At 41.1% G+C, this 24,730-nt stretch overlaps 1 protein-coding gene across 2 annotated transcripts in view; it reads right to left on the bottom strand.

Annotated features, from left to right (window-relative positions):
* Nucleotides 1-24,730, bottom strand: part of EYS (eyes shut homolog) — a 1,666,475-nt gene that overhangs the window by 73,358 nt on the left and 1,568,387 nt on the right. For both annotated transcript variants that reach the window (XM_067702876.1, XM_067702877.1), the window contains exons 36-37: nt 2,691-2,857; nt 1,737-1,881 (exon numbers count right to left, since the gene is read on the bottom strand). In XM_067702876.1, the coding sequence (XP_067558977.1) occupies nt 1,737-1,881; nt 2,691-2,857 (312 nt within the window). The remainder of the gene's footprint in view (nt 1-1,736; nt 1,882-2,690; nt 2,858-24,730) is intronic.

The following is a 24,730-nucleotide window of genomic DNA, read 5'->3' as shown; positions in this document are numbered from 1 at the left end:
GCTCTCTCTCCGTTAGCTCACTCTTGGAACTAGAGAAGTGCTGTGATTGTTCCATTTTACAGCTGAGGCACAGTGAGTCACGAGGCGGTTGGTTGACTCACCAGGGTCATGGAGCTTGTAGGTGGCAGAGGGGACACATATCCAGACAGTTGGGTTCCAGAATCCACACTCGTATGCTTGATTATATCCAGAATATTTACAGAAGAAGTGTGTGTGGGAGCAAATGACAACAGTTTTTGATGACCCCCAACAAGGTCTCTGTTTCATTGAGTGGAAGATGTGCTTTCTTTCACATTTATAAATTTACCCATTCTTTTCTTTGAATATAATGTTTTAAAAACTCATTGATTTGTTTTGCCCTTCAGATGATCTCCTGCAGTGAAAGAACTGTTGAGCATTGAGCATAGAACCTTAATATGTTTTAAACTATTCTTTAAGACACTCTTCTGAGAATCAGCACGGATTATATATTCAAAGAAAAAGTTTCTTTGAGAGTCTTGGCAGAATGAACTAGTTTTACTGGAAACTGACCTTGTATTATGTTGGATTAGCTGTGTTGTTTTCATGTTTCAAGTACATGGCATCCTGCATCTGTGTTTAGGCAGAAGTCAGTGGGGGTGGGGAGAATGGGGTTGCCAGGCAGGCAGAGAACTCAAGTGCCCCAAATGCATCACATCCTGGTCCCTAAACCTGGGCTCCTGATGGAGAGTAGGCTGGTCATGGGTGAGTGGCTTAGGACACTACAACGAGCAGCCCCCTGGCCAAATATTCTGGGACTAGGGGCCACCAAAAAGCTTATTTTCACCAAATGTATTATTATAACAATTCAAAACATGCCTTTATGTGATAACTCCACTATGAATCAGCTTTATAGGGAAGGTCTGAGTCTATGTTCCTTTTTGAACACAGGAGACAGGCTATGGCAATACGATTGCTTGTCCAAGTGTGGTGTTTTCTCTTAATCCCCTTGGCCTCTGGTGACCTCCGTGGGCCATATCTTCATGGTGTGGATAGGTGGCAGCCATCTGTCCATCATCTTTTATTTCAAGTACATTCCAAAGTTAGATGGAGTTTCAATTTTTACTGTGACTCCATGAGGTCTACCCTACTTACTCTATATTAAAAAGCACCCTATATAAAAATGACACACAGGGCTTCCCTGGTGGCGCAGTGGTTGAGAGTCCACCTGCCGATGCGGGGGAGATGGGTTCGTGCTCCGGTCTGGGAGGATCCCACATGCTGCGGAGCGGCTGGACCCGTGAGCCATGGCCGCTGGGCCTGCACGTCCGGAGCCTGTGCTCCACAACAGGAGAGGCCACAACAGTGAGAGGCCCGTGTACCGCAAAAATGACCCACAATCCTGACCCCCCCATATCATGCTCTATTTGTCCTTTTCCCCCCACATAATTTATTACCTTATACTACTATATAATTTATTTATTTACTATATTTAGTGTTTATTGTCTGTTCCCGCCTTTATCCAACTGGAATGTAAATTCACGAGTGCAGGAATCCTAGTTTTGTTCACTGAAACACCCTAACACCTAGTACATAGGTAGTTAAGTGATTAGTAAACAGTGAATGAACGTTTTCCATTAAAATCTAACTGATCAAGTCTGATTAGAAAGCAATCCTCACTGCTGGTTTTAGAACTAGAAATATACCCTTTAAAAGTTTTTTTCTTTTCTCAAATTTTGAGACAAGTAGGTATAGTGTAAAATCCGTCGATGTCTTACCTTGAAAGCCATTTTTAAAATCGGCTCCATTCGGTAGGAGATCTGGAGTGTATTCACTGTAGCCACCTACATAAAACTGACTGAAGACATTGAGACCAACCAGTTTTCCTGGAGAGATGATGGATTTATTTTGCTGATCATCTACCTTCAAAAGGAAAAATATTCAAAGCTTATTAAAAAAGAAATTGATTCCCCAGGGTGAACTGTTAAGATACTCTTTCGTTATTTCCCATTAACTTGGCATGAAAACTTACACACACCTGAATTTTGAAGAACTCATAAACACTTTACCACTTAATTCTCTGCTTCTCCGCTGGTGTCTGTTACTATGATATAGCTAGCAGTCATGGTTCTGCATCTCAATCAACATCACAGTTCTTCAAAGATTAGGAGCTGGCAGCCCGTTGGGCCTCCTCCATCTGGCCTTACCTCCCTCTCATATCCATTCTCAAATGACCACCAGTCACTTATCAGCAAATGGAAACTGACCACGGCACCCAGCCCCCTTCTTAAATTTCTTGGTAGCTCTCCACAGGTCTCCATATGCAGATCTAAACTATTTAGATAAGTCCTTTGATGATACAGACCTTGTCTCTCTCCAGCCACACCTTTCACTTCCCTCACCTGAAAACCACCAAGAACTACTGGTGTTCCTTAAGCCCACGCTTGCCATGCTTCTTTTTCTGAACTGCTATTTACGCCAGTGTCACCTCTTTTGAGAAGCATTCCCTGAATCCTCTCTCTCACCTTGTTTATGTTAGTCATCCTCTAATCCTCTAATTTATCCCCACACCACTTAACTGCAACACCCCCTAGTCTTCTGTTTTGTGTGCTAGTCTGTGAAATTCATGGGGGCAGGTGGCCCGGCTCTTTCACCTCTGTCCCTCAGCACAGATCTGATAATACAGCAGCACGCAGTAAGATTGTGGGACAGATGGAGGGATGACCCTTTACCTTCAGCCAGCCTGATCGGAAGGACCTCCCCAGAAGGACCGTGTGGATCCCATGGCTCAGATCGAGGGGGTCGCTGCTGACACTTGCTGTGCCAGACCCCAGGTTGTAACTGTAAACCACACGGCCGCTGCGCAGACCCACGGCCAGGAAGTCATCACCACTCAGCCCTGGAAGGAGAAAAGGCAGAGGGAAGGCCCACTGAGAGGAAACCCAGGAGGCTAGGCAGCTGCTTCACCCTCTGGCTCTGAGTCACAGACCCGAACAGTGAGTTATAACCCACACGTAACCTCTCATCTGCACTCAGGTGTGTGTGGAACTGCGTATTATTATCCAAACCCACAGACTCTGTCTGAGCATGAGGGTTCTGGTCAACCCGGAGGAATGCTCAATAACTAAAAAGTGGGAATTAAAATGTCCTTCTTGTCTAAACGAAATTAAGTGTGTACTTCAGCACAATTAGAACTTCACAGTGGAGTAAAAAACTGCTTTGGTACTGAACGAGATTCAAATGATTGGGATAACCTAGCATCAGCTTTGAATTTCTTTCTGTGGTTTGAGGCGAGTATAAAGAAGATTTCTTTCTATAGTTGCAGAGTGTGTTCCAATTGTTCTGTTGCAAAAGCTCTCAACCACACCCCCATGACTAGTTCAAGGCTGGCTGTTTCTGCATTCCCTATTTGCCCTCTCCCTGCCCTAGTCCAGGGCCATTCATGCATCACACCGAGTTGCAGAACCCTGAACACTCAGGATGCAGCTCATAGGGACCCATGGGGAAGGGCAGGTGGTTGGGAGAGTCCTGGCATCGGGCACTAAGGGAAGGTCCTGGAAGTAGGTTTGGTGGCTTTAGGAATGTCTGGGATGGTCAGTGGTGTGGGTCCTTGCAGATGGGCAGTACACACATAGGTTAAGGCAGGGCTTCTAGAGCTCGATGGGGGCAAGAGGTCTATGGACAGCATAGAGAAAATACATCACCCCGTTTCTCAAAGGTGTGTCTGTGGACCTTAAAACTGAAGCTCGCTGGTCATAGAATTGAGGCAAGGACTTCTGCTTGGAGGAAGAATAAGGACCCCATAGAAGTAAGAAGTTTAATCACAGGGCAAAAAGCAGAAGTGAGTCCTTGGATGTGGGCAAATTTGGGTGTGTACAGCACCCCACTGCATTTCTAAGGGTGATACCTTGTCTGCTTCCTCGGCTTCTCTTGGTTGTTAGGCTGATAAATGTAAAGGAGAGGAAAAATTCTGCAGGGCTGCGGTTTCCAGATAATGTAAGGAGGTGGGTTTCCTAAAGCACTTGAAAGCAGAAGACTGAAGTATTACTTAGAGATGCTTGAACTCTGCCTCTGCCTTTTTCGTGGGTCTGCTGTGAACCCTGAGCTGGGTTATTTTGGAAGCGCCTTATGTGAGAGCCGTTGTTAAGCATGTCGGGAACTTCCAGCAAATCTCCCTCTCTCTCTCTGGTGATTTCTTCCCACCTGCAGTGCTGTGGCAGGTTAGCTGGGCTGAGAATTTAAAATAGGGAGAACTCTCAGGGGAAAGCATACATTCAGGAAGGCAGTTAGAAAGGAGAGAAAGCACCCCTAGAGGCTGGAGGCAATGTCTCAGGAGGGTGTTGGAGTGCAGACGGGAAAAGGGGTGGGGGAGAGAAGGGGACAGCAGGGTCCTCCTGTGGCTGCGAATGGGGCTCTTTGAGAGATTTTAGCGGCATCTGAATCATCTTTGCAAATTGTTCAGGATGTTGGGATGGAGACGGTGTCCCGTGGACTGAGCTGGTGGTGGGAAAGCAGATCTACCTGAGCCTCACCCTTCTTTCCTTCCCGACCTGTTGCCATTCCTCTGTTCTGAGTCCCTGGCAGCCCATTTCATGCCAGGAACAACTTTACCCTCAAAGTCCTCACAGGGTTGGCTCAGGTGCCATGGGAAGTGGAGGAGAAGCAGCAGAGCATCAGGGACAGTCATTGTAACAGTATGGGGAGATGGTTAGGGCAGTTACAAGGAGGTGATTTTGAATTGGTTTCTGAGCTAACCCATAAAACGACCCAAAAGAATTTGCTAGGTGGGTGAGAAAAGGGGGGATGCAGAAGATGGATGTTCGAAGCTGAGGAAATAACTTTGCAAAACCCCAGGAGGGGCAAGGACATGGTATCCTTAGGGAGCTTCTGGGAGCTGGGTGGGGATGGCGTTAAGTGCATGTGTGGGAAAGAGACATGTACTTAAGGGCCTCTTATACTGCAGTGAATGGCTTAAATATTTTACTGGAGACTCTTTTTTACAGGAGCCGTGAAAGGAGTTTGAATGAGAGAATTACATTAGATATGGCCTTTAGAGGACTCTCGTAGCAGAGGTGCAGATAGAACTCAGAGACAGATAGTGAACCTCATTGGAAGGTCATTTAAGTGACTCAGGAGAGGAAAGATTAACGTCTAAATAGATCAAGGCAGTGGCAGAGGGGACAGATAAAAGGGGAGGAATTTGTGTGTGATTTGGAAAGAAACTTTGAAAGGATGGGTCCATTTGGAGTGAAGAGTTGAGAAAGAGGGAGAAGTTGGGGGCAGTTCTGAAGAGTCTGGTTTACAGAGCTGGGGGGTGGGGAATGGCCGGAGCCTGGAAAGGAGGGTCTGGGAAAGGAGGCTGACTCTAATTTATAGATGCTTCTGCCCACAGACACATCCCAGGGTGTAGACGTGGAGATGCACTAGGAGGCAGGGATAAGGAGAGCCAGGGAGCAAATCAGACCATGAAGCAGATGACAGAGTTGTATCTGCAAGCCATGGGTCTATTAGGGTTGCCTCTGCCACTCATAATCTGGACCTCCCCTCAGCACCCTGGTGGTGACGACAGAGTAGATAAGGAAAGAAAAGCAGCTGACTACCAGGGCTGGTGCTGGGAAGGTGAACAGTATTTTAGGGACTTCGAATTGCTCTGAGGTGGTGTTTTGCAAACCAGGAAGTCCATCACGATCACTCAGGGAGCTTATCAAAAATACAGATTCTAGAAGCTACCTTATACGACTTGTATGAGAATCTTTGAAGCTAGGTTCTGGAAATATTTCTTTTTTTTAATAGGCTTCCCATCTGTTTATGAAGCCTGACGGATGTTAATAAATTTAGGAGGGTCGGGGCATGTGACCTGTGCTGTCACACAGGGCTTTGTGTTCAGAAGGGTTTGATTTCATGTTCCACTGTCACTTCTTGAAATTCTTTGAACTGTGCTGTGAAAATGTCCATGAGACAACAGAGCATAAGCTGGAACACAGGCACACACACAACATGCATGTTTGTTGTTTCTTGCCACCCCGTTCATATGTAGTGTTTGTGATGTCTCATGAGAACAGAATTCCCCCAAAACTGGGACGTACTTAGGAGCTGGTGATGAGAAGGAAGGAATTAGAGTAATTATGCTGCAAGTAGTAAAAGAGGGAGGAAGGAACGATGGGAGTTAACTTTAGATGAAGAGCAGTTAAGAGTAACAAGATCTAGGAACTGAATAAAAATACTTTTAGAATGTACAGAAAAAACCCAACACAAATTTGGTCTCTTTCCTAGGAAGAAGAGAGGTAACTCAGTTCCATAAATACTGTTAAGCAGAGAGCTTTGAAGGGGTTGTGTTATGGTGAGTTGTAATTAACATTATAACAACTCATGATACTGGTTAGAGGAAATTTCATGGGTGAAGATGAGATGCTGAGGCCAGAATAGCATCTGGCCTCATCATAGGCAGAGACCAGTGGAATGGAAGCAAGAGCTTCATCTAGGTGAGGAGAGGGATAGTGGCGAGGGCAACGATGATGGAGAATGGAAACAAAGTGAAGGATGCTGCCATGACATTTTGGAAGAAAAGACCAAAGGGGTTGAGACAAAGAGTTGCCAGGTCACTCGAACCTTCTCATATGGTCCTTAGAAGTGTGTGGTGCACTAGGGATGATGGTGGTGAAGGTCATAGATTCTAAATATATTGCATAAAATCTTGGGAAGGAAAATAAAACGCTTGTGTCATAGGCATGTGGTTATAATTAAGTTCATGGCATTTTGTTCCCTAAATTATTTAGAAGAGTTTATTGGATTTGTTTGTTTGTGGTTTGTTTCTTCTACTATTTACATCAGTCGTTCTCCAACCTGGCTGGACCTTTTTTTTTTTTTTTTTAACATCTTTATTGGAGTATAATTGCTTTACAATGGTGTGTTAGCTTCTGCTTTATAACAAAGTGAATCAGTTATACATATACATATATCCCCATATCTCTTCCCTCTTGCATCTCCCTTCCTCCCACCCTCCATATCCCACCCCTCTAGGTGGACCCAAAGCACCGAGTGATCTCCCTGTGCTATGTGGCAGCTTCCCACTAGCTATCTATTTTACGTTTGGTAGTGTATATATGTCCATGCCACTCTCTCACTTTGTCCCAGCTTACCCTTCCCCCTCCCCATATCCTCAAGTCCATGCTCTAGTAGGTCTACATCTTTATTCCCGTCTTGCCCTTAGGTTCTTCATGACCTTTTTTTTTTTTAGATTCCATACATATGTGTTAGCATATGGTATTTGTTTTTCTCTTTCTGACTTACTTCACTCTGTATGACAGACTCTAAGTCCATCCACCTCACAACAAATAACTCAATTTCGTTTCTTTTTATGGCTGAGTAATATTCCATTGTATATGTGTGCCACATCTTCTTTGTCCATTCATCTGTTGATGGACACTTCCATATCCTGGCTATGGTAAATAGTGCTGCAATGAACATAGTGGCACATGCCTTTTTTGAATTATGGTTTTCTCAGGGTATATGCCCAGTACTGGGATTGCTGCGTCATATGGTAGTTCTATTTTTAGGTTTTTAAGGCACCTCCATACTGTTCTCCATAGTGACTGTATCAATTTACATTCCCACCAACACTGATTTAATCCACAAGCATGGACAGGAAGGGGAAATCTATTATATAAGAGGGAGGAAGGGTATAAAAAGTTTCCAATAGTAAGCCCAGGAAAAATGATGCAGGTCAGTTTGACCTGAAGGAAAAAGAGAGATACAAAACACAGAGAGAAAATAGGCAGAACAGTGCAACAATCCTTTCTGCCTTAGGGTAATTCTAGTGGAGTTCTTACCAGAAGAAACATGCAAACTAAGTAACAGTAATTAGAGATGGTCTAATTAGCTTCACCCGGAAAGAAGGCCTGGTGAAGAGTAGCTACTAGTTGGAGCCATTGATTCATTAAGTCCTCAAAAGGAAGAATAAAACATGGATAAAAGCACTAACTCAGACCTGTGCATGGGAGAGAATTCCTGGGGGCACCTGTCCTGCTGTTCCTCCCACTGATGCAGGTCAATCATGGGATGCTATAAACCATGAACATGACAGGCATGTGCTTTCATGTGGTCTGCATGAAAGGACACCCCAGAAACAGATCCCATGGCCCGGGAAGAGGCAGAAGCCACTCTCAGGTGCCCTGTGTGGGATTCAGGACTATTTGGAGGGCTGTTCCTCAGATCGTTCTGAGGGAGCATTTGGGAGAAAAGATTCATATAGAGAGTGCTGTGGAAGCCTTGTGTATTTCAGCCCTCATCAGGTAATCTAAAGGTAAATATTGTGACTTTTAACAACACAGAAACATGATCATCCTCACTCAGCTGATCCAACAATCTTTTAAGTCCAATAGGAAAAAAAGAAATCTTTCTGAAGTGTTTTATTTGGGATGAAATTTTGATTTATTAGTAGAGAAAGAGTGGACATGACTTGTTATAATTTCTTCAAACTATTCTTCCAATATGGTAAACTATTATAATGTATTAAATGTAATTTACCTTGATAAAAATGATGTGGTTGGAACCAAAAGAGGTAAGCTGAGTCCCAGGTACCACAAGGAGAGGAGTGTTTAATCTTGGCCTCTTTGCTAATTTAACTTCTAGCTGCTCACTTCCTCGTACCTCTCTTTTGAAAAATGGGAATGGTAATACTAATGCTTCATAGGATTGTTTCTAACAATAACATAAAATGTTTTTCTTCCAGTTTTATTGAGATCTAATTGGCATACAGCACTGTATAAGTTTAAGGTGTACCGCATACTGATTTGACTTACATACATCATGAAATGATTACACTAAATTTGTGAATATTCATCATGTCATGTAGATATAACATTAAAGAAATAGAAAAAATTTATCCTTGTGATGAGAACTCTTAGGATTCACTCTCTTAACTACTTTTATGTGTAGGAGAGAGATCTTCAAGATGGTGGGGTAGTACGATGTGGAGATCACCTTTCTCCCCACAAATACATCAAGAATACGTCTACATGTGGAACGGCTCCTTCAGAACACCTACTGAACGTTAGCAGAAGACATCAGACTTCCAAAAAGGCAAGAAAATCCCCATGTGCCTGTGTAGGGCAAAAGAAAAAAGAAAAAACAGAGACAAAAGAGTAGAGATGGGACCTGCACCTCTGGGAGGGAGCTGTGAAGGAGGAAAAGTTTCCACATGCTAGGAAGCCCCTTCACTGGCAGAGATGGGGAGGTAGGCAGGGGGAAGCTTCGGAGCCACAGAGCAAAGCACAGCAACAGGGGTGCAGAGGGCAAAGTGGGGAGATTCCCGCACAGAGGATCAGTGCTGACCAGCACTCACCAGCCTGAGAGGCTTGTCTGCTCAACCTCTGGGGCAGGTGGGGACTGGAAGCTGAGGCTCAGAATTCAGAGATCAGATCCCAGGGAGAGGACTGGGGTTGGCTCTGTGAAGACAGCCTGAAGGGGACTAGGGCACCACAGCTAGCCAGGAGGGAGTCTGGGAAAAAGACTGGACCTGCCAGAGAGGCAACAGACCACTGTTTAGGGATATACGAGGAGAGGGAATTCGGAGCATCACCTAAATGAGCTCCAGAGATGAGTGTGATCTGAGGCTATCAGCATGGACACCAGAGATGGACATGAGACATTAAGGCTGCTGCTGCAGCCAACAAGAAACCTGTGTGCAAGCACAGGTCACTATCCACACCTCCCCTCCCAGGAGCCTGTACAGCCCATCACCACCAGGGTCGCATGATCCAAGGACAACTTCCCCAGGAGAACACACGGTGTGCCTTAGGCTGTTGCAACGTCACGCCAGCCTCTGCCACCATAGGCTCGCCCCACATTCCAATTATGACTACCAAAACCCTCCCTCCCCCCCAACCTCAGTGAGCAAGGGAGCCCTAATCAGCTGCTGCTTTAACTCCCTCCTGTCTGGTGGGGGGAACAGATGCCTGAGGGTGACCTACATGCAAAGGTGGGGCCAAAAAATGCTGAACCTCAAGAGCTGTGTGAACAAAGAAGAGAAAGGAAAATTTCTCTGTGCAGCCTCAGAAGCAGCGGATTAAATGCCTGCAATCAACTTGACGTTCCCTGCATCTGTGGAATACCTGAATAGACAACAAATGTTCCCAAAATTGAGGCAGTGGACTTTGGGAGCAACCGCAGACTTGGGGTTTGCTTTCTGCATCTGATTTGTTTCTCATCTTATGTTTATCTTAATTTAGTTTTCAGTGCTTGTTTTCATTGGTGGATTTGTTTATTGGTTTGGCTGCTCTCTTCCATTTATTTGTTATTTTCATTTTTCTCTTTTTGTGAGTGTTTGTGTGTATGTTTATTTGTGTGATTTTGTCTGTTTAGTTTTGTTTTTACCATCTGTTTGGGGTTCTAACTGTGCATTTTGTTTTCTTCCTTTTCTTCCAAGCCGTGTGGCTGGCAGGGTCTTGGTGCTCTGGTTGGATGTCGGGCCTGAGCCTCCAAGGTGGGAGAGCCAAGTCCAGGACACTGGACAACCAGAGACCGCCTGGCCCCACATAATATTAATTGTTGAGCGCTCTCTCAGAGATCTCTGTCTCAACACTAAGACCCAGCTCCACCCAATGGCCAGCAAGGCCATTGTGGGATGCCCCATGGCAAACAACTAGTAAGACAGGAACACAACCCCACCCATTAGCAGAGAGGCTGCCTAAAGTCATACGAAGTTCACAGACACCCCAAAAGCAACACTGGATGTGGCCCTGCACAGCAGAAGGACAAGATCCAGCCCCACCCACCAGAACACAGGCACCAGTCCTCCCAAACAGGAAGCCTACACAAACACTGAACCAGCCTCACCCACTGGAAGCAGACACCAAAAATAACAGGAATTACAAACGTGCAGCCTGAGAAAAGGAGATGCCAAACACAGCAAGTTAACCAAAATGAGAAGACAGAGAAATATGCAGCAGAAGAAGGAGCAAGGTAAAAACCCACCAGACCAAACAAATGAAGAGGAAATAGGGAGTCTACCTGAAAGGAATTCAGAGTAATGATAGTAAAGATGATCTCGGAAACAGAATGGAGAAAATACAAGAAATGTTTAACAAGGGCCTAGAAGAACTAAAGAGTAAACAAACAATGATGAACAACACAATAAATTAAATTAAATATACTCAAGGAGAAATCAGTAGCAGATTAACTGAGGCAGAAGAGTGGATAAATGACCTGGAAGATAGAAGAGTGGAAATAACTACCAGAGAGCAGAATAAAGAAAAAGAATGATAAGAATTGAGGACAATTCTCATATCCAACATTAAATGCAGCAACATTCAAATTATAGGGATTTCAGAAAAAGAAGAGAAAAAGAAAGGGTCTGAGAAAATATTTGAAGAGATTATAGTCAAAAACTTCCCTAACAAGGGAAACAAAATAGTCAGTCAAGTCCAGGAAGCTCAGAGAGTCCCATACAGGATAAAGCCAAGGAGAAACATGCCAAGACACATATTAATCAAACTATCAAAAATTAAATACAAAGAAAAAATATTAAAAGCAGCAAGGGAAAAGCAACAAATAACATACAAGGGAATCCCTATAAGGTTAACATCTGATCTTTCAGCAGAAACTCTGTGGTAGAAGGGAGTGGCAGGATATACTTAAAGTGATGAAAGGGAAAAACCTACACCAAGATTACTCTACCCAGCAAAGACCTCATTCATGTTCGAAGGAGAAATTAAAACCTTTACAGACAAGAAAAAGCTAAGAGAATTCAGCACCACCAAACCAGCGCTACAACAAATGCTAAAGGAACTTCTCTAGGTGGGAAACACAAGAGAAGGAAAAGACCTACAAAAACAAATCCAAAGCAATTAAGAAAATGGTAATAGGAACATACATATCGATAATTACCTTAAATATAAATGGATTAAATGCTCCACCAAAAGATATAGACTGATTGAATGGATACAAAAACAAGACCCACATATATGCTATCTACAAGAGACACACTTCAGACCTAGGGACACATAGAGACTCAAAGTGGGGGGATGGAAAAAGATATTCCATGCAAATTGAAATCAAAAGAAAGTTGGAGTAACACTTCTCGTATCCGACAAAATAGACTATAAAATAAGGACTATTACAAGAGACAAAGAAGGACACTACATAATGATCAAGGGATCAATCCAAGAAGAAGATATAACAACTGTAAATATTTATGCACCCAACAGAGGACCACCTCAATATATAAGGCAAATGCTAACAGCCATAAAAGGGGAAATCAACAGTAACACAATCATCGTAGGGGACTTTAACACCCCAATTTCACCAATGGACGGATCATCGAAAATGAAAATAAGGAAACACAAGCTTTAAATGACACATTAGACATGGTGGAATTAATTAATATTTATAGGACATTCTATCCAAAAATAACAGACTACACTTTCCTCTCAAGTGCTCATGGAACACTCTCCAGGATAGATCATATCTTGGATCACAAATCAAACCCTTGGTAGATTTAAGAAAGATGAAATCATATCAAGTATCTTTTCCAACCACAATGCTCTGAGAAGAGATATCAATTACAGGAAAAAACTGTAAAAAATATAAACACATGAAGGCTAAACCATATGTTACTAAATAACCAAGAGATTGCTGAAGAAATCCAAGAGGAAATCAAAAAATACCTAGAAACCAATGACAATGAAAACACGATGACCCAAAACCTATGGGATGCAGCAAAAGTAGTTCTAAGAGGGAAGTTTATAGCAATATCACTTACCTCAAGAAACAAGAAAAATCTCAAATAAACAACTTAACCTTACACCTAAAGCAATTAGAGAAAGAAAAACAAAACCCCAACAAAGTTAGTAGAAGGAAAGAAATCATAAAGATCAGATAAGAAATAAATGAAAAATAAATGAAGGAAACAATAGCAAAGATCAATAAAAGTAAAAGCAGGTTCTTTGAGAAGATAAACAAAATTGGTAAACCATTAGCCAGACTCATCAAGAAAAAAGGGAGAAGACTCAAATCAACAGAATTAGAAATGAAAATGGAGAAGTAACAACTAACACTGCAGAAATACAAAGGATCATGAGAGATTACTACATTCAACTATATGCCAAACAAAATGGACAACCTGGAAGAAATGGACCAATTCTTAGAAAAGCACAACGTTCAAAGACTGAACCAGGAAGAAATAGAAAATATGAACAGCCCAATCACAAGCACTGAAATGGAAACTGTGATTAAAAATCTTCCAACAAACAAAAGCCCAAGACTAGATGGCTTCACAGATGAATTTTATCAAACATTTAGAGACAAGTTAACACCTATCCTTTGCAAACTCTTCCAGAATGTAATGGAAGGAGGAACACTTTCAAACTCATTCTATGAGGCCACCATAACCCTGATACAAAAACCAGAGAAAGATGTCACAAAAAAAGAAACTACAGGCCAATATCACTGATGAATACAGATATAAAAATCCTCAACAGAACACTAGTAAACAGAACCCAACAGTGCTGTTGGATCACACATTATTATCAAATGTGGATTTTCCCAGGAATGCAAGCATTCTTCATTATACTCAAATCAATGAATGGGATACACCATATTAAAAATTGATGGATAAAAACGATATGATAATCTTGATAGATATAGAAAAAGTTTTTGACAATATTCTACACCATTTTTGATAAAAACTCTTCAAAAAGTGGGCATAGAGGAACCTACTTCAACATAATAAAGGCGATATGACAAACCCACAGCCAACATCATTCTCAATGGTGAAAAACTGAAACCATTTCCTGTAATATCAGGGAGAAGAGAAGGTTGCCCACTCTCACCACTATTATTCAACATGGTTTTGGAAGTTTTAGTCACAATAGTCAGAGAAGAAAAAGAAATAAAAGGAATCCAAATTGGAAAAGAAGAAGTAAATCTGTCACTGTTTGCAGATGACATGATACTATAAATAGAGAATCCTAAAGATGCTACCAGAAAACTACTAGAGCTAATCAATAATTTGGTAAAGTAGCAGGATCAAAATTAATGCACAGAAATCTCTTGCATTGCTCTACACTAACAATGAAAAATCTGAAAGAGAAATTAAGGAAACAATCCCATTTACCATAGCAAGAAAAAGAACAAAATACCTAGGAATAAGCCTACCTAAGGAGATAAAAGACCTGTATGCAGAAAACTATAAGACACTGATTAAAGAAATTAAAGATGATAAAAACAGATGGAGAGATATACCATGTTCTTGGATTGGAAGAATCAACATTGTGAAAATGACTATACTACCCAAAGCAATCCACAGATCAATGTGATCACTATCAAACTACCAGTGGCATTTTTCACAGAAGTAGAACAAAAATTTTCACAATTTGCATGGAAACACAAAAGACCACGAATAGCCAAAGCAATCCTGAGAAAGAAAAATGGAGCTGCAGGAATCAGGCTCCTTGACTTCAGTCTATACTACAAAGCTACGGTAAACAAGACAGTATGGTACTGGCACAAAAACAGAAATATAGATCAATGGAACAGGATAGAAATCCCAGAGATAAACTCACATACATATGGTCACCTTATCTTTCATAAAAGTGGAAAGAATATACAATGGAGAAAAGACAGTCTCTTCAATAAGTGGCGCTGGGAAAACTGGACAGCTACACGTAGAAGATTGAAATTAGAACACTTCCTAACACAATACACAAAAATAAACTCAAAATGGATTAGAGACCTAAATGTAATGCCAGACACTATAAAACTTAGAGGAAAATATAGGCAGAACACTCTATGACATAAATCACAGCAAGATCCTTTTTGACCCACCCTGTAGAGGAATGGAAATCAAAACAAAAATAAACAAATGGGACCTAATGAAACTTAGAAGCTTTTGCATAGCAAAGGAAACCATAAACAAGATGAAAAGACAACCCTCAGAATGGGAGAAAATATTTGCAAATGAAGCAACTGACAAAGGATTAATCTCCAAATTATATAAACCGCTCATGCAGCTCAGTGTCAATAAAACAAAAAAACTAATCCAAAAATGGGCAGAAGGCCTAAATAGATCTTTCTCCAAGGAAGATATACAGATTGCCAACAAACACATGAAAGGATTCTGAACATCACTAATCATTAGAGAAACACAAATCAAAACTGCAATGAGGGATCATCTCACACCAGTCAGAATGGCCATCATCAAAACATCTAGAAACAATGAATGCTGGAGAAGGTGTGTAGAAAAGGGAACCCTCTTACACTGTTGGTGGGAATGTAAATTGATACAGTCACTATGGAGAACAGTATGGAGGTGCCTTAAAAACCTAAAAATAGAACTACCATATGACGCAGCAATCCCAGTACTGGGCATATACCCTGAGAAAACCATAATTCAAAAAAGGCATGTGCCACTATGTTCATTGCAGCACTATTTACCATAGCCAGGATATGGAAGTGTCCATCAAAAGATGAATGGATAAAGAAGATGTGGCACATATATACAATGGAATATTACTCAGCCATAAAGAGAAACGAAATTGAGTTATTTGTAGTGAGGTGATTGGACCTAGAGTCTGTCATACAGAGTGAAGTAAGTCAGAAAGAGAAAAACAAATACCGTAGGCTAACACATATGTATAGAATCTAAAAATAATGGTTCTGATGAACTTAGGGGCAGGACAGGAATAAAGATGCAGACTTAGAGAATGGACTTGTGGACACAGGGGGAGGGGTAAGGGTAAGCTTGGATGAAGTGAGAGAGTGGCGTGGACATATATACACTACCAAATGTAAAATAGGTAGCTAGTGGGAAGCAGCCGCATAGCACAGGGAGATCAGCTCAGTGCTTTGTGACCCGCTAGAGGGGTGCGATAGGGAGTGTGGGAGGGAGACACAAGAGGGAGGGGATATGGGGATATATGTATATGTATAGCCGATTCACTTTGTTATAAAGCAGAAACTAACACAGCATTGTAAAACAATTATACTCTAATAATATACAGCAGTGTTAATTATATTTATCCTGCTGTATATTACATCCCTACTATTTATTATCTTATAAGTGGAAGTCTCTACCTTTTGACTGCCTTCATCCAATTCCCCCTCCCTGCTCACCCCACCTCTGGTAACTAGAAATCTGATCTCTTTTTCAATGTTTCTTTATTTTTGAAGTATAATTGACCTACAACACCGTATTATATTCTGTTATGCAACACAGTGATTCGATGTTTGTATACATTTCAAAATGATCACCATAAGTTCAGTTGCGATCCGTCACCAAATAGATATATTACCTAATGATTGACTATATTTCTCACACTGTACATTTCCTACTCTTGACTATTTATTTTGCAACTGGAAGTTTGTTTCTCTTAATCTCCCTTGGTATTTCTTTCCTCCCCTGAGCCTCCTCCCCTGTGGTAACCACCTGTGTGTTCCCTGTATTTATAACTCTGTTTCCATTTTGTTATGTTTCTTTTTTGTTTTGCTTTTTAGATTCCACAATTAAGTGAAATCATACAGTATTTGTCTTTCTTTGTCTAACTTATCTCACTTAGCATGATACCCTTTAGGTCCAAGCATGTTTTCCCAAGTGGCAAGATTTCACTCTTTTGTTTTAATGGCTGAGTAATATGCCATTGTATGTATGTGTGTCTGTATATACACACACATACCTTCTTTATCCATTCATCTATAGATAAGCACTGAGGTTGCTTCCATATATTGTGTATTATAAATAATTCTGCAATGAACATAGGGGTGCATATATTTTTCTGTTAAATGTTTTTGTTTTCTTTGGATAAATACTCAGTAGTGGAATTGCTGAATTATATAGTAGCTCTAGTTTTTATTTATTGAGGATCTCCATACTGTTTTCCATAGTGGCTGCACCAATTTACATTCTCACCAACAGTGTACAAGGGCTCCCTGTTCTCCACATCCTCACAAACACTTGTTATTTGTTGTCTTTTTGATAATAGTTCTTCTGCCAGGTGTTAGTTGATATCTCATTGTAGCTTTGATTTGCATTTCTCCAATAATTACTGATGTGCCTGTTGGCCATCTGTATGTCTCCTTTAGAAAAATGTCTATCCACATCCTCTGCCCATTTAAATTTAATTAATTAATTTATTTATTTTCAAAAGTAATTCATTTGTTTATTGATTATCTATTATATCTTAAATATAGCAGTGTGTACATGTCAATCCCAAACTCCCACTCCATGCCCCCTCACCACCCTTTCCCCCTGGTAACCATAATTTCATTCTCTAAGTCTGTGAGTCTGTTTCTGTTTTGTAGATAAATTTCTTTTTTTTTTTTTAGATTCCACTATAACTGCTATCATATGATATTTGTCTTTCTCTGTCTGACTTACTTCACTTAGTATGATAATCTTCAGGTCCATCCACATTGCTGTAAATGGCATTATTTCATTCTTTCTTATGGCTGAGTAATATTCCATTGTATATATGTACCACATCTTCTTAATCCATTCATCTGTCAATGGACATTTAGGTTGCTTCCATGTCTTGGCTATTGTAAAAAGCACTGCAATGATCATGGGGGTGCATGTATACTTTCAAACCAAGTTTTTCTCTGGATATATGCCCAAGAGTGGGATAGCTAGATCATATGATAGCTCTATTTTTTGTTTTTTAAGGAACCTCCATACTGTTCTCCATAGTGGCTGTAACAATTTACATTCCCACCAACAGTGTAGGAGGGTTCCCTTTTCTCCACACTCTCTCCAGAATTTATTGTTTGTAGATTTTTTGATGATGGCCATTCGGACTAGTGTGAGGTGATATCTCATTGTAGTTTTGATTTGCGGTTCTCTACTAATTAGTGATGTTGAACATCTTTTCATTTGCCTCTTGGCCATCTACTTTGTATGTCTTCTTTGGAGAAATGTCTATTTAGGTCTTCTGTCAATTTTTTGATTGGGTTTTTTGTTTTGATGGTATTGAGCCTCATGGGCTGTTTGTAAATTTTAGAGATTAATCCTTTGTTGGTTGCATTATTTGCAAATATTTTCTCCCATTCTGTGGGTTGTCTTTTCATTTTGTTTATGGTTTCCTTTGCTGTGAAAAAGCTTTTGAGTTCAATTAGGTCCCATTTTTAAATTTTTGTTTTTATTTCTGTTACTCTGGGAGATAGACTGAAAAAGATATTGTTGTGATTTATGTCAGAGAGTGCTCTGCCCATGTTTTCCTCTAAGTGTTTTATAGTATCTGATCTTACATTTAGGTCTTTAATCCATTTTGAGTTTATTTTTGTGTGTGGTGTTAAAGAGTATTCTAATTTTATTTTTTTACATGTATCTATCCAGTTTTCCCAGCACCATTTATTGAAGAGACTGTCTTTCCTCCATTGTCATAGATTAATTGACCATAGGTGTGTGGGTTCATTTCTGGGCTTTCTATCCTGTTACATTGATCTATATTTCTGTTTTTGTGCCAGTACCATGCTGTTATGATGACTGTATCTTTGTATCAGTAGTATAGTTAGGAAGTCAGGGGGCTTGATTCCTCCAGCTCCATTTTTCTTTCCCAAGATTGCTTTGGCTATTTGGGGTCTTTTGTGTCTCCATATGAATTTTAAGATGTTCTGTTCTAGTTCTGTGAAAAATGACATTGGTAATTTGATAGAGATTGCATTGAATCTGTAGATTGCCTTGGGTAGTATAGCCCTTTTCACAAAACTGATTCTTCCAATCCAAGAACAGGGTATATTTCTCCATCTGTTTATGTTATCTTTAATTTCTTTCATCAGTGTTTTATAGTTTTCTGAGTACAAGTTTTTTGCCTCCTTAGGCAGGTTTATTCCTAGGTATTTTATTCTTTTTGATATGATGGTAAATGAGATTGTTTCATTAATTTCTCTTTCTGATAATTTGTTTTTAGTGTATAGAAATGCAACAGATTTCTGTATATTAATTTTGTGTCCTGCAACTTTACTGAATTCATTGATGAGTCCTAATAGTTTTTTGGTGGTATCATTAAGATTTTCTATATATAGTATCATGTAATCTGAAAACAGTGTTTTTAATCCATTTTGAATTTATTTTTGGGCATGGTGTGAGAGAGTAATCCAGTTTAACTTTTCTGCATGTAGCTGTCCAGGTTTCCCAATACCATTTATTGAAGAGACTTATTTTTACCATCGTATATTCCTGTGTTTGTTGTCATAGATTAATTGCCTATATAAGTGTGGGTTCATTTCTGGGCTTTCTGTTCTGTTCCATTGATCTCTGTCTCTGTTTTTCTGCCAATTCCATAATGTTTTGATGTTTTATATAAATATATACACACACACATATATATGTATATACACACACTCAGGGAGTATGATACCTCCAACTTTGTTCTTTCTCAAGAGTGTTTTGACTATTTGATCTCTTTTTCATTACCATACAAAGTTTAGAATTATTTGTTTTAATTCTGTGAAAAATAAGTTCATTTGCGTTATTTTTGTTAGATTCCACATATAAATAATATCATATGATATGTGTCTTTCTCTGGCTGGCTTAACATTTAAAGTAATTATTGATAGGTGTGTATATAATGACATTTTATTAATTGTTTTAGGGTTATTTCATGGCTCTTTTTTTCCTTTCTTCTTCTTTTACTCTCTTCCCTTGTGATTTAATGCCTATCTTTAGTGTTATGTTTGGATTCCTTTCTCTCTTTTTTTTTTTTGTGTGTGTGTATTTCTTATAGGTTTTTGATTTGTGGTTACCATGAGGTTAATATATAGCAATCCCCCTCTCTCTTGCTCTGTGTGTGTGTATGTATGTGTGTGTGTATGTATATGATTATTTTAAGTTGCTGGTCTCTTAAATTCACATTTTAACAACCCAGCATTTTTACTCCTCTCCCCTAATGGTTACTGTTTTTGGCATCATATTTTACCTCTTTTTGTTTTGTGTATCCTTTAACTACTTATTGCAGATATGGATGATTTTACTACCTTTGTTTTTTAGCCCTCTTAGTAGCTTTGTATGTGGTTGACTTACTACATTCTCTGTATATTTGCCTTTAGCCATGAGCTTTTTCCTTTTATAATTTTCAAGTTTCCAGTTGTGGCCTTTTCTTTTTCACTTAGAAAATTTCCTTTAACATTTCTTGTAAAGCTGGGTTGATGGTGCTGACCTCTATTACCTTTTGCTTATCTGTAAAACTTTTGATTTCTCCATCAAATCTGAATGAAAGCCTTGCTGGACAGTGTATTCTTGGTTGTAGGTTCTTCCCTTTCTTCACTTTAAGTATACTGTGCCACTCTCTTCTGGTCTGCAGAGTTTCTCCCTTCTGGTTGCAGAGTTTCTGCTGATAGCCTTATGGGAGTTCCCTTGTATGTAACTTGTTGCTTTTCCCTTGCTAATTTTAATATTCTCTCTTTATCTCTAGTTTTTGTCCTTTTAATTACAATGTGTCTTGGTGTGGTCCTCTTAGGATTGATCTTATTTAGAACTCTCTGTGTTTCCTGGACCTAGATATCTGTTTACTTTCCCAAGTTAGGGAAGTTTTCAACTGTTATGTCTTGAAATATGTTCTCTGCCCCCTTTTCTCTCTCTCTTCTCCTTCTGGGACCCCTATAATGTGAATATTATTATGCTTGGTGGTCTCTTAAACTGTCTTCATTTTTGTTTATTCTTTTTTCTGTTCAGCTTCAGTGATTTCCACTACTTTGTCTTCCAGCTCGCTGATCTGTTCCTCTGTATCATCTAATCTACTGTTAATTCCTTTTAGTGTATTTTTCATTTTAGTTATGGTATCCTTTACCTCCATTTGTTCTTCTTTGTATTTTCTGACTCTGTTAAAAACTTCTAACCTCTCAGTATATTCATCCAATCTTCTCCTCACTTCTTCAAACATTTTTATGATCATTTCATTGAACTGTTTATTGGGTAGATTTCCTACCTCTACTTCACTTAGTTCTTCTTCTAGGGTTTTATCCTGTTCCTTCATTTCAAACTTATTCCTCTACTGCCTCATTTTGCCTACATTGCTGTTTTTATTTCTATATATCTGGTGGGTTGATTCCATCTCCCAACCTTGGAGAAGTGGCCTTTTGTAGGGAAGTCCTATGTGTCCAAGCAGCACTCTCCCTTGTGGTCACCAGAGCTGTATGCTTTAGAGGAACCCCTATTTGGGCTGTGTGGGTCCTTCTGTTGTGATGGGCTGGCTAGCCTCTGCTCTGGTTGGTTGCCAGGCCTTGCCTTGTGTGGAGTTTGCTGGCCACTGGTGAGTGGGGCCAGGTGATCAGGTGGCTGACTTCAGAACACCTAGGGTTCCTGGGGCTAATACCGGCCCACTGATGGGCAGAGCCGAGTTTCAGGGTGGATGGTTGTGGGGCTGGAGGTCCTGGATCTAGTGTCAGCCTGCTGATGGATGGTACCAGTTCCTCACATGGCTGGCTTCAGGATTTGGGGTATCCCAGAGCTGGTGTCGACCCATTGGTGAGTGGGGCTGGATCCCCAGGTGGTTGTCTGAGGGATCCAAAGTGTCTTGGAACTGGTGTTGGCCTGCTAGTAGGCAGTGTTTGGGCCTGGGGTGGCCCCTGGGGCTAGTGTTGTCCTGCTGGTGGGTGGAACCAGGTACTGGGGTTCTCTGGCTGTAGGGCCTGGGCAGTCCCGGTGTTGGTGTTGGCTTGCTGGTGGGCAGGGCTGAAGCCCAGGAAGTCCCAAGGTTAGTGCCAGCCCACAGACGGGTTGAGGTCGGTCCCAGGGTCTCTGGATGCAGGGGCACTGGGTGTCCTGGAGTTGGTGTTGGCCTGCTAGTTGTGGAGCCTGAGTCCCAATGGCTGGCTGCAGGGCCCCAGGGGTCCCCAGGTCTACCACCAGTGTGCCAGTATGCAGGGCCAGATCCTGAGCGCTTTGGTGGACAAGGCCATGTCTGGGCACTGTGGGCTCTGGGGGTCCTAAGACAGCCAGCCTGGGGTGAGGCTCTGGCCTTGCCCACTAGCTGCTTGGCCTAAGGTATCCCAGGACTGGTTCTGACAGCCTCGTGAGCCAGGCAAGGTCATGACACTAATAAGCTAGAAGGAGGATTCCAAAGTGGCTTGTTAGCACCAGTGTCCATATGGTAGAACCACCTCCCAAAAAGCCTGTCTCTGGTGTCTGTGTCCCCAGGGTGAGCTCCAGTTAGTTACCTCCTGCCCCTCCAGAAGCCTGTCCAGGATCAGCAGGTGTGTCCGACCCAGGCTCCTTTCAAATTACTGCTTCTGCCCTGGGTCCTGCAGTGTGTGAGATTTTGTGTGTGCCTTTTAACAGTGGAGTCTATATTTCCCATATCCCTCTGGCTCTCCCGAAATTAAGCCTCACTGGCCTTCAGAGTCAAATATTCTGGGGCTCCACTTTTTGGTATAGGACCCCCTGGGGAGCCTGATGTGGGGCTCAGACCCCTTGCTCCATGGGTAGAATCACAGCAATTGTAATTATTCCTCCATTTATGGGTTGCCCACTGGGGTGTGGATCTTAACTGTACTGTATTTCTTCCCCTCCAACCCATCTCGTGTTTTCTTCTTTATATCTTTAGTTGTAGGAGATCTTTCCTGTTAGTCTTCAGGTCATTCTCATCAGTAGTTGCTCTGTAACAGTTGTAATTTTGGTTTTCCCATGGCAGGAGGTGAGCTCAGGGTCTTCCTACTCCTCCATCTTGGATCTTTCCAAATGGATTCACAAATCCTAACAGACAAATGGATTTTTCCTTTCCCTTCTTTCCTGTCTTGAGTGAAATAAAAGATGTGAGAGGACCCACGGAGATAATGCTGTGAATTTCCAATTCAATGAACCTGACTTGGTGAATGGCTCCTGATTACTGGTGGGAGTTCCCTTCTGAAGGAACAATTCCTTTTGTGCACACACTTTGTGGGTATATTTGAATATATTCTAGGGCCTGTTAGGCTTTTAGATTTCTGAAAGGAGGAAACTACCTTTTAATCAAATATTCTTGACATTGAACTAGAATGATGTTGACACTGAGACCAAGATAAACTTAACTAAGCTTTCTTTAGTTGACTATGGGTATATTCAGTTTTTGAAAGAAAGCTAAATTAGGTATGAATGAAGAATTAGATAAATGTGAGTGATTTTAGGAAAATACCGGAATAAGTTTATTGAGCTAGAATCAAAGCTAAACGTGCTGCAAAGCAAAAAATATATCTAGTTTGACCCAAAAGAACGGAAGTTTCACCAGAGCAATACACATATGGTATAGGATTCTGGACACTGGAACCATTTTTACCCCGTATTCAGAGACAGACTCTGCTTTAGTGACTGTTACACTAAAATTAAAATAACTGGAGATTTTGAATGAACTCTTAAGGAGCATACAATCTCTATCTTAAGGTCTGTACAGCTTCTAATCATAGTGGGAAACTTTAACTTTGCATTTTGTTGATATGACCATTAAACTATGTACATTCCAGAGCCTTGAAAGCATTGGAACCATACAAAGCCATGTCCGTGATGTTTCTTCATTAGTCATTGTCTACAATGGAGACCATATAGTGTCCAACTCAGAGGATTAAATTGTTAAGATGTGGGCAGTGTTAACTGGCTACTGTTTGTGGCCACATCAAGCTGGTGCCCTGACTTGCAGCTGTGCTAGTGAACAGAAGGGCAAGAGTGATGCTGGCTACAAATGCACCACTGCACTCCCAGCACATGAAAACAGGGTAAGAGTGACGCTGACTACAAATGCACCGCTGCACTCAGATCACATGAGACTAGGGTGAGAGTGACGCTGGTTACAAGTGCACCGCTGCACTCCAAGCACATGAAAATATGATAAAATGCATTTCCTGGACTTATATCTGGCTGGCAGTTTTCTATCTCTTGAACAAAAGGAGTTGAGAATAGAAAGAGTGGGAAGTCTGGAACTCTCTTGATGTGCTGTCAGAGATGACAACATGAAAACAAGGGATGGAAACACCAGTCAGTGGGTAAACTTGAATTTCCCTGAGATGGAACCCCATGTGCTCCCTGGAAGCACAGAACAAACGGTGAGAATGTGGGCTTGGAGTTGATCTATTTTCAGTTTGTTCCTCCTCTGGATGCTCTTCTGTGAGACCAAGGTGCTCCCACTGAACTATGCTTAAATGAACACTCCCCTCCATGTAAGTTTAACAAGGAGGGGGGATTTGCTAGGATCTACATATTTTTGTCATTTGTAACCTTATTTGAGCCTTGGTCAATTTTTCACATATTTCTCAGTCAGTAAAGTGAATTAGCTTAACTTCTTTTTGAACAATCTTAAGATCTCAATTTATTTGATAACTTAGATGACATTGAAGTTACAGTCCAGGATGTTTAATTTCAAGAAAATGAAGATTTGATAGTTTGAGGTTGTCAGGTAGAAATCCTCATGGTTTCTCATCACATGATGAACATTTTTCTGTTGTAGAACACTGGCACACACTGCCAGTTGTGACTGGAGGTGGCCAGGCCATGGGGCCCGGCGCTGTGCCACGTGAGGGAGTGGCTGCCCCCACTTGCCCTCTTCTTCCGTGGGGTCTGACCCCAGTTCTGAACAGGCGGAGCTGACAGTTTTGTGTGATGCTCCATCTTTGTTTTTCTGTAGATGACATACACCCCAATTTTTTTCCACACAAAAACATCAAGTTATATTTATGTGCTCTTATTTCGGTTACAGTTAATAACCAAGGGCTTGAAGTAAACAAGAAATTATTTGGCATGAAATATGAGGTAGCCTTTCATAATGACTGCAGCACAGAAGGCCTGCCTGCAGGTGATGGACAGAAAGCTATGCACACA

Source organism: Pseudorca crassidens, chromosome 13 (assembly GCF_039906515.1).
Source record: "Pseudorca crassidens isolate mPseCra1 chromosome 13, mPseCra1.hap1, whole genome shotgun sequence".
Classification (NCBI taxonomy): domain Eukaryota; kingdom Metazoa; phylum Chordata; class Mammalia; order Artiodactyla; family Delphinidae; genus Pseudorca; species Pseudorca crassidens.
The sequence above is the reverse complement of the archived record's forward strand: the minus strand, read 5'-3'. Positions and strand labels throughout refer to the sequence as shown.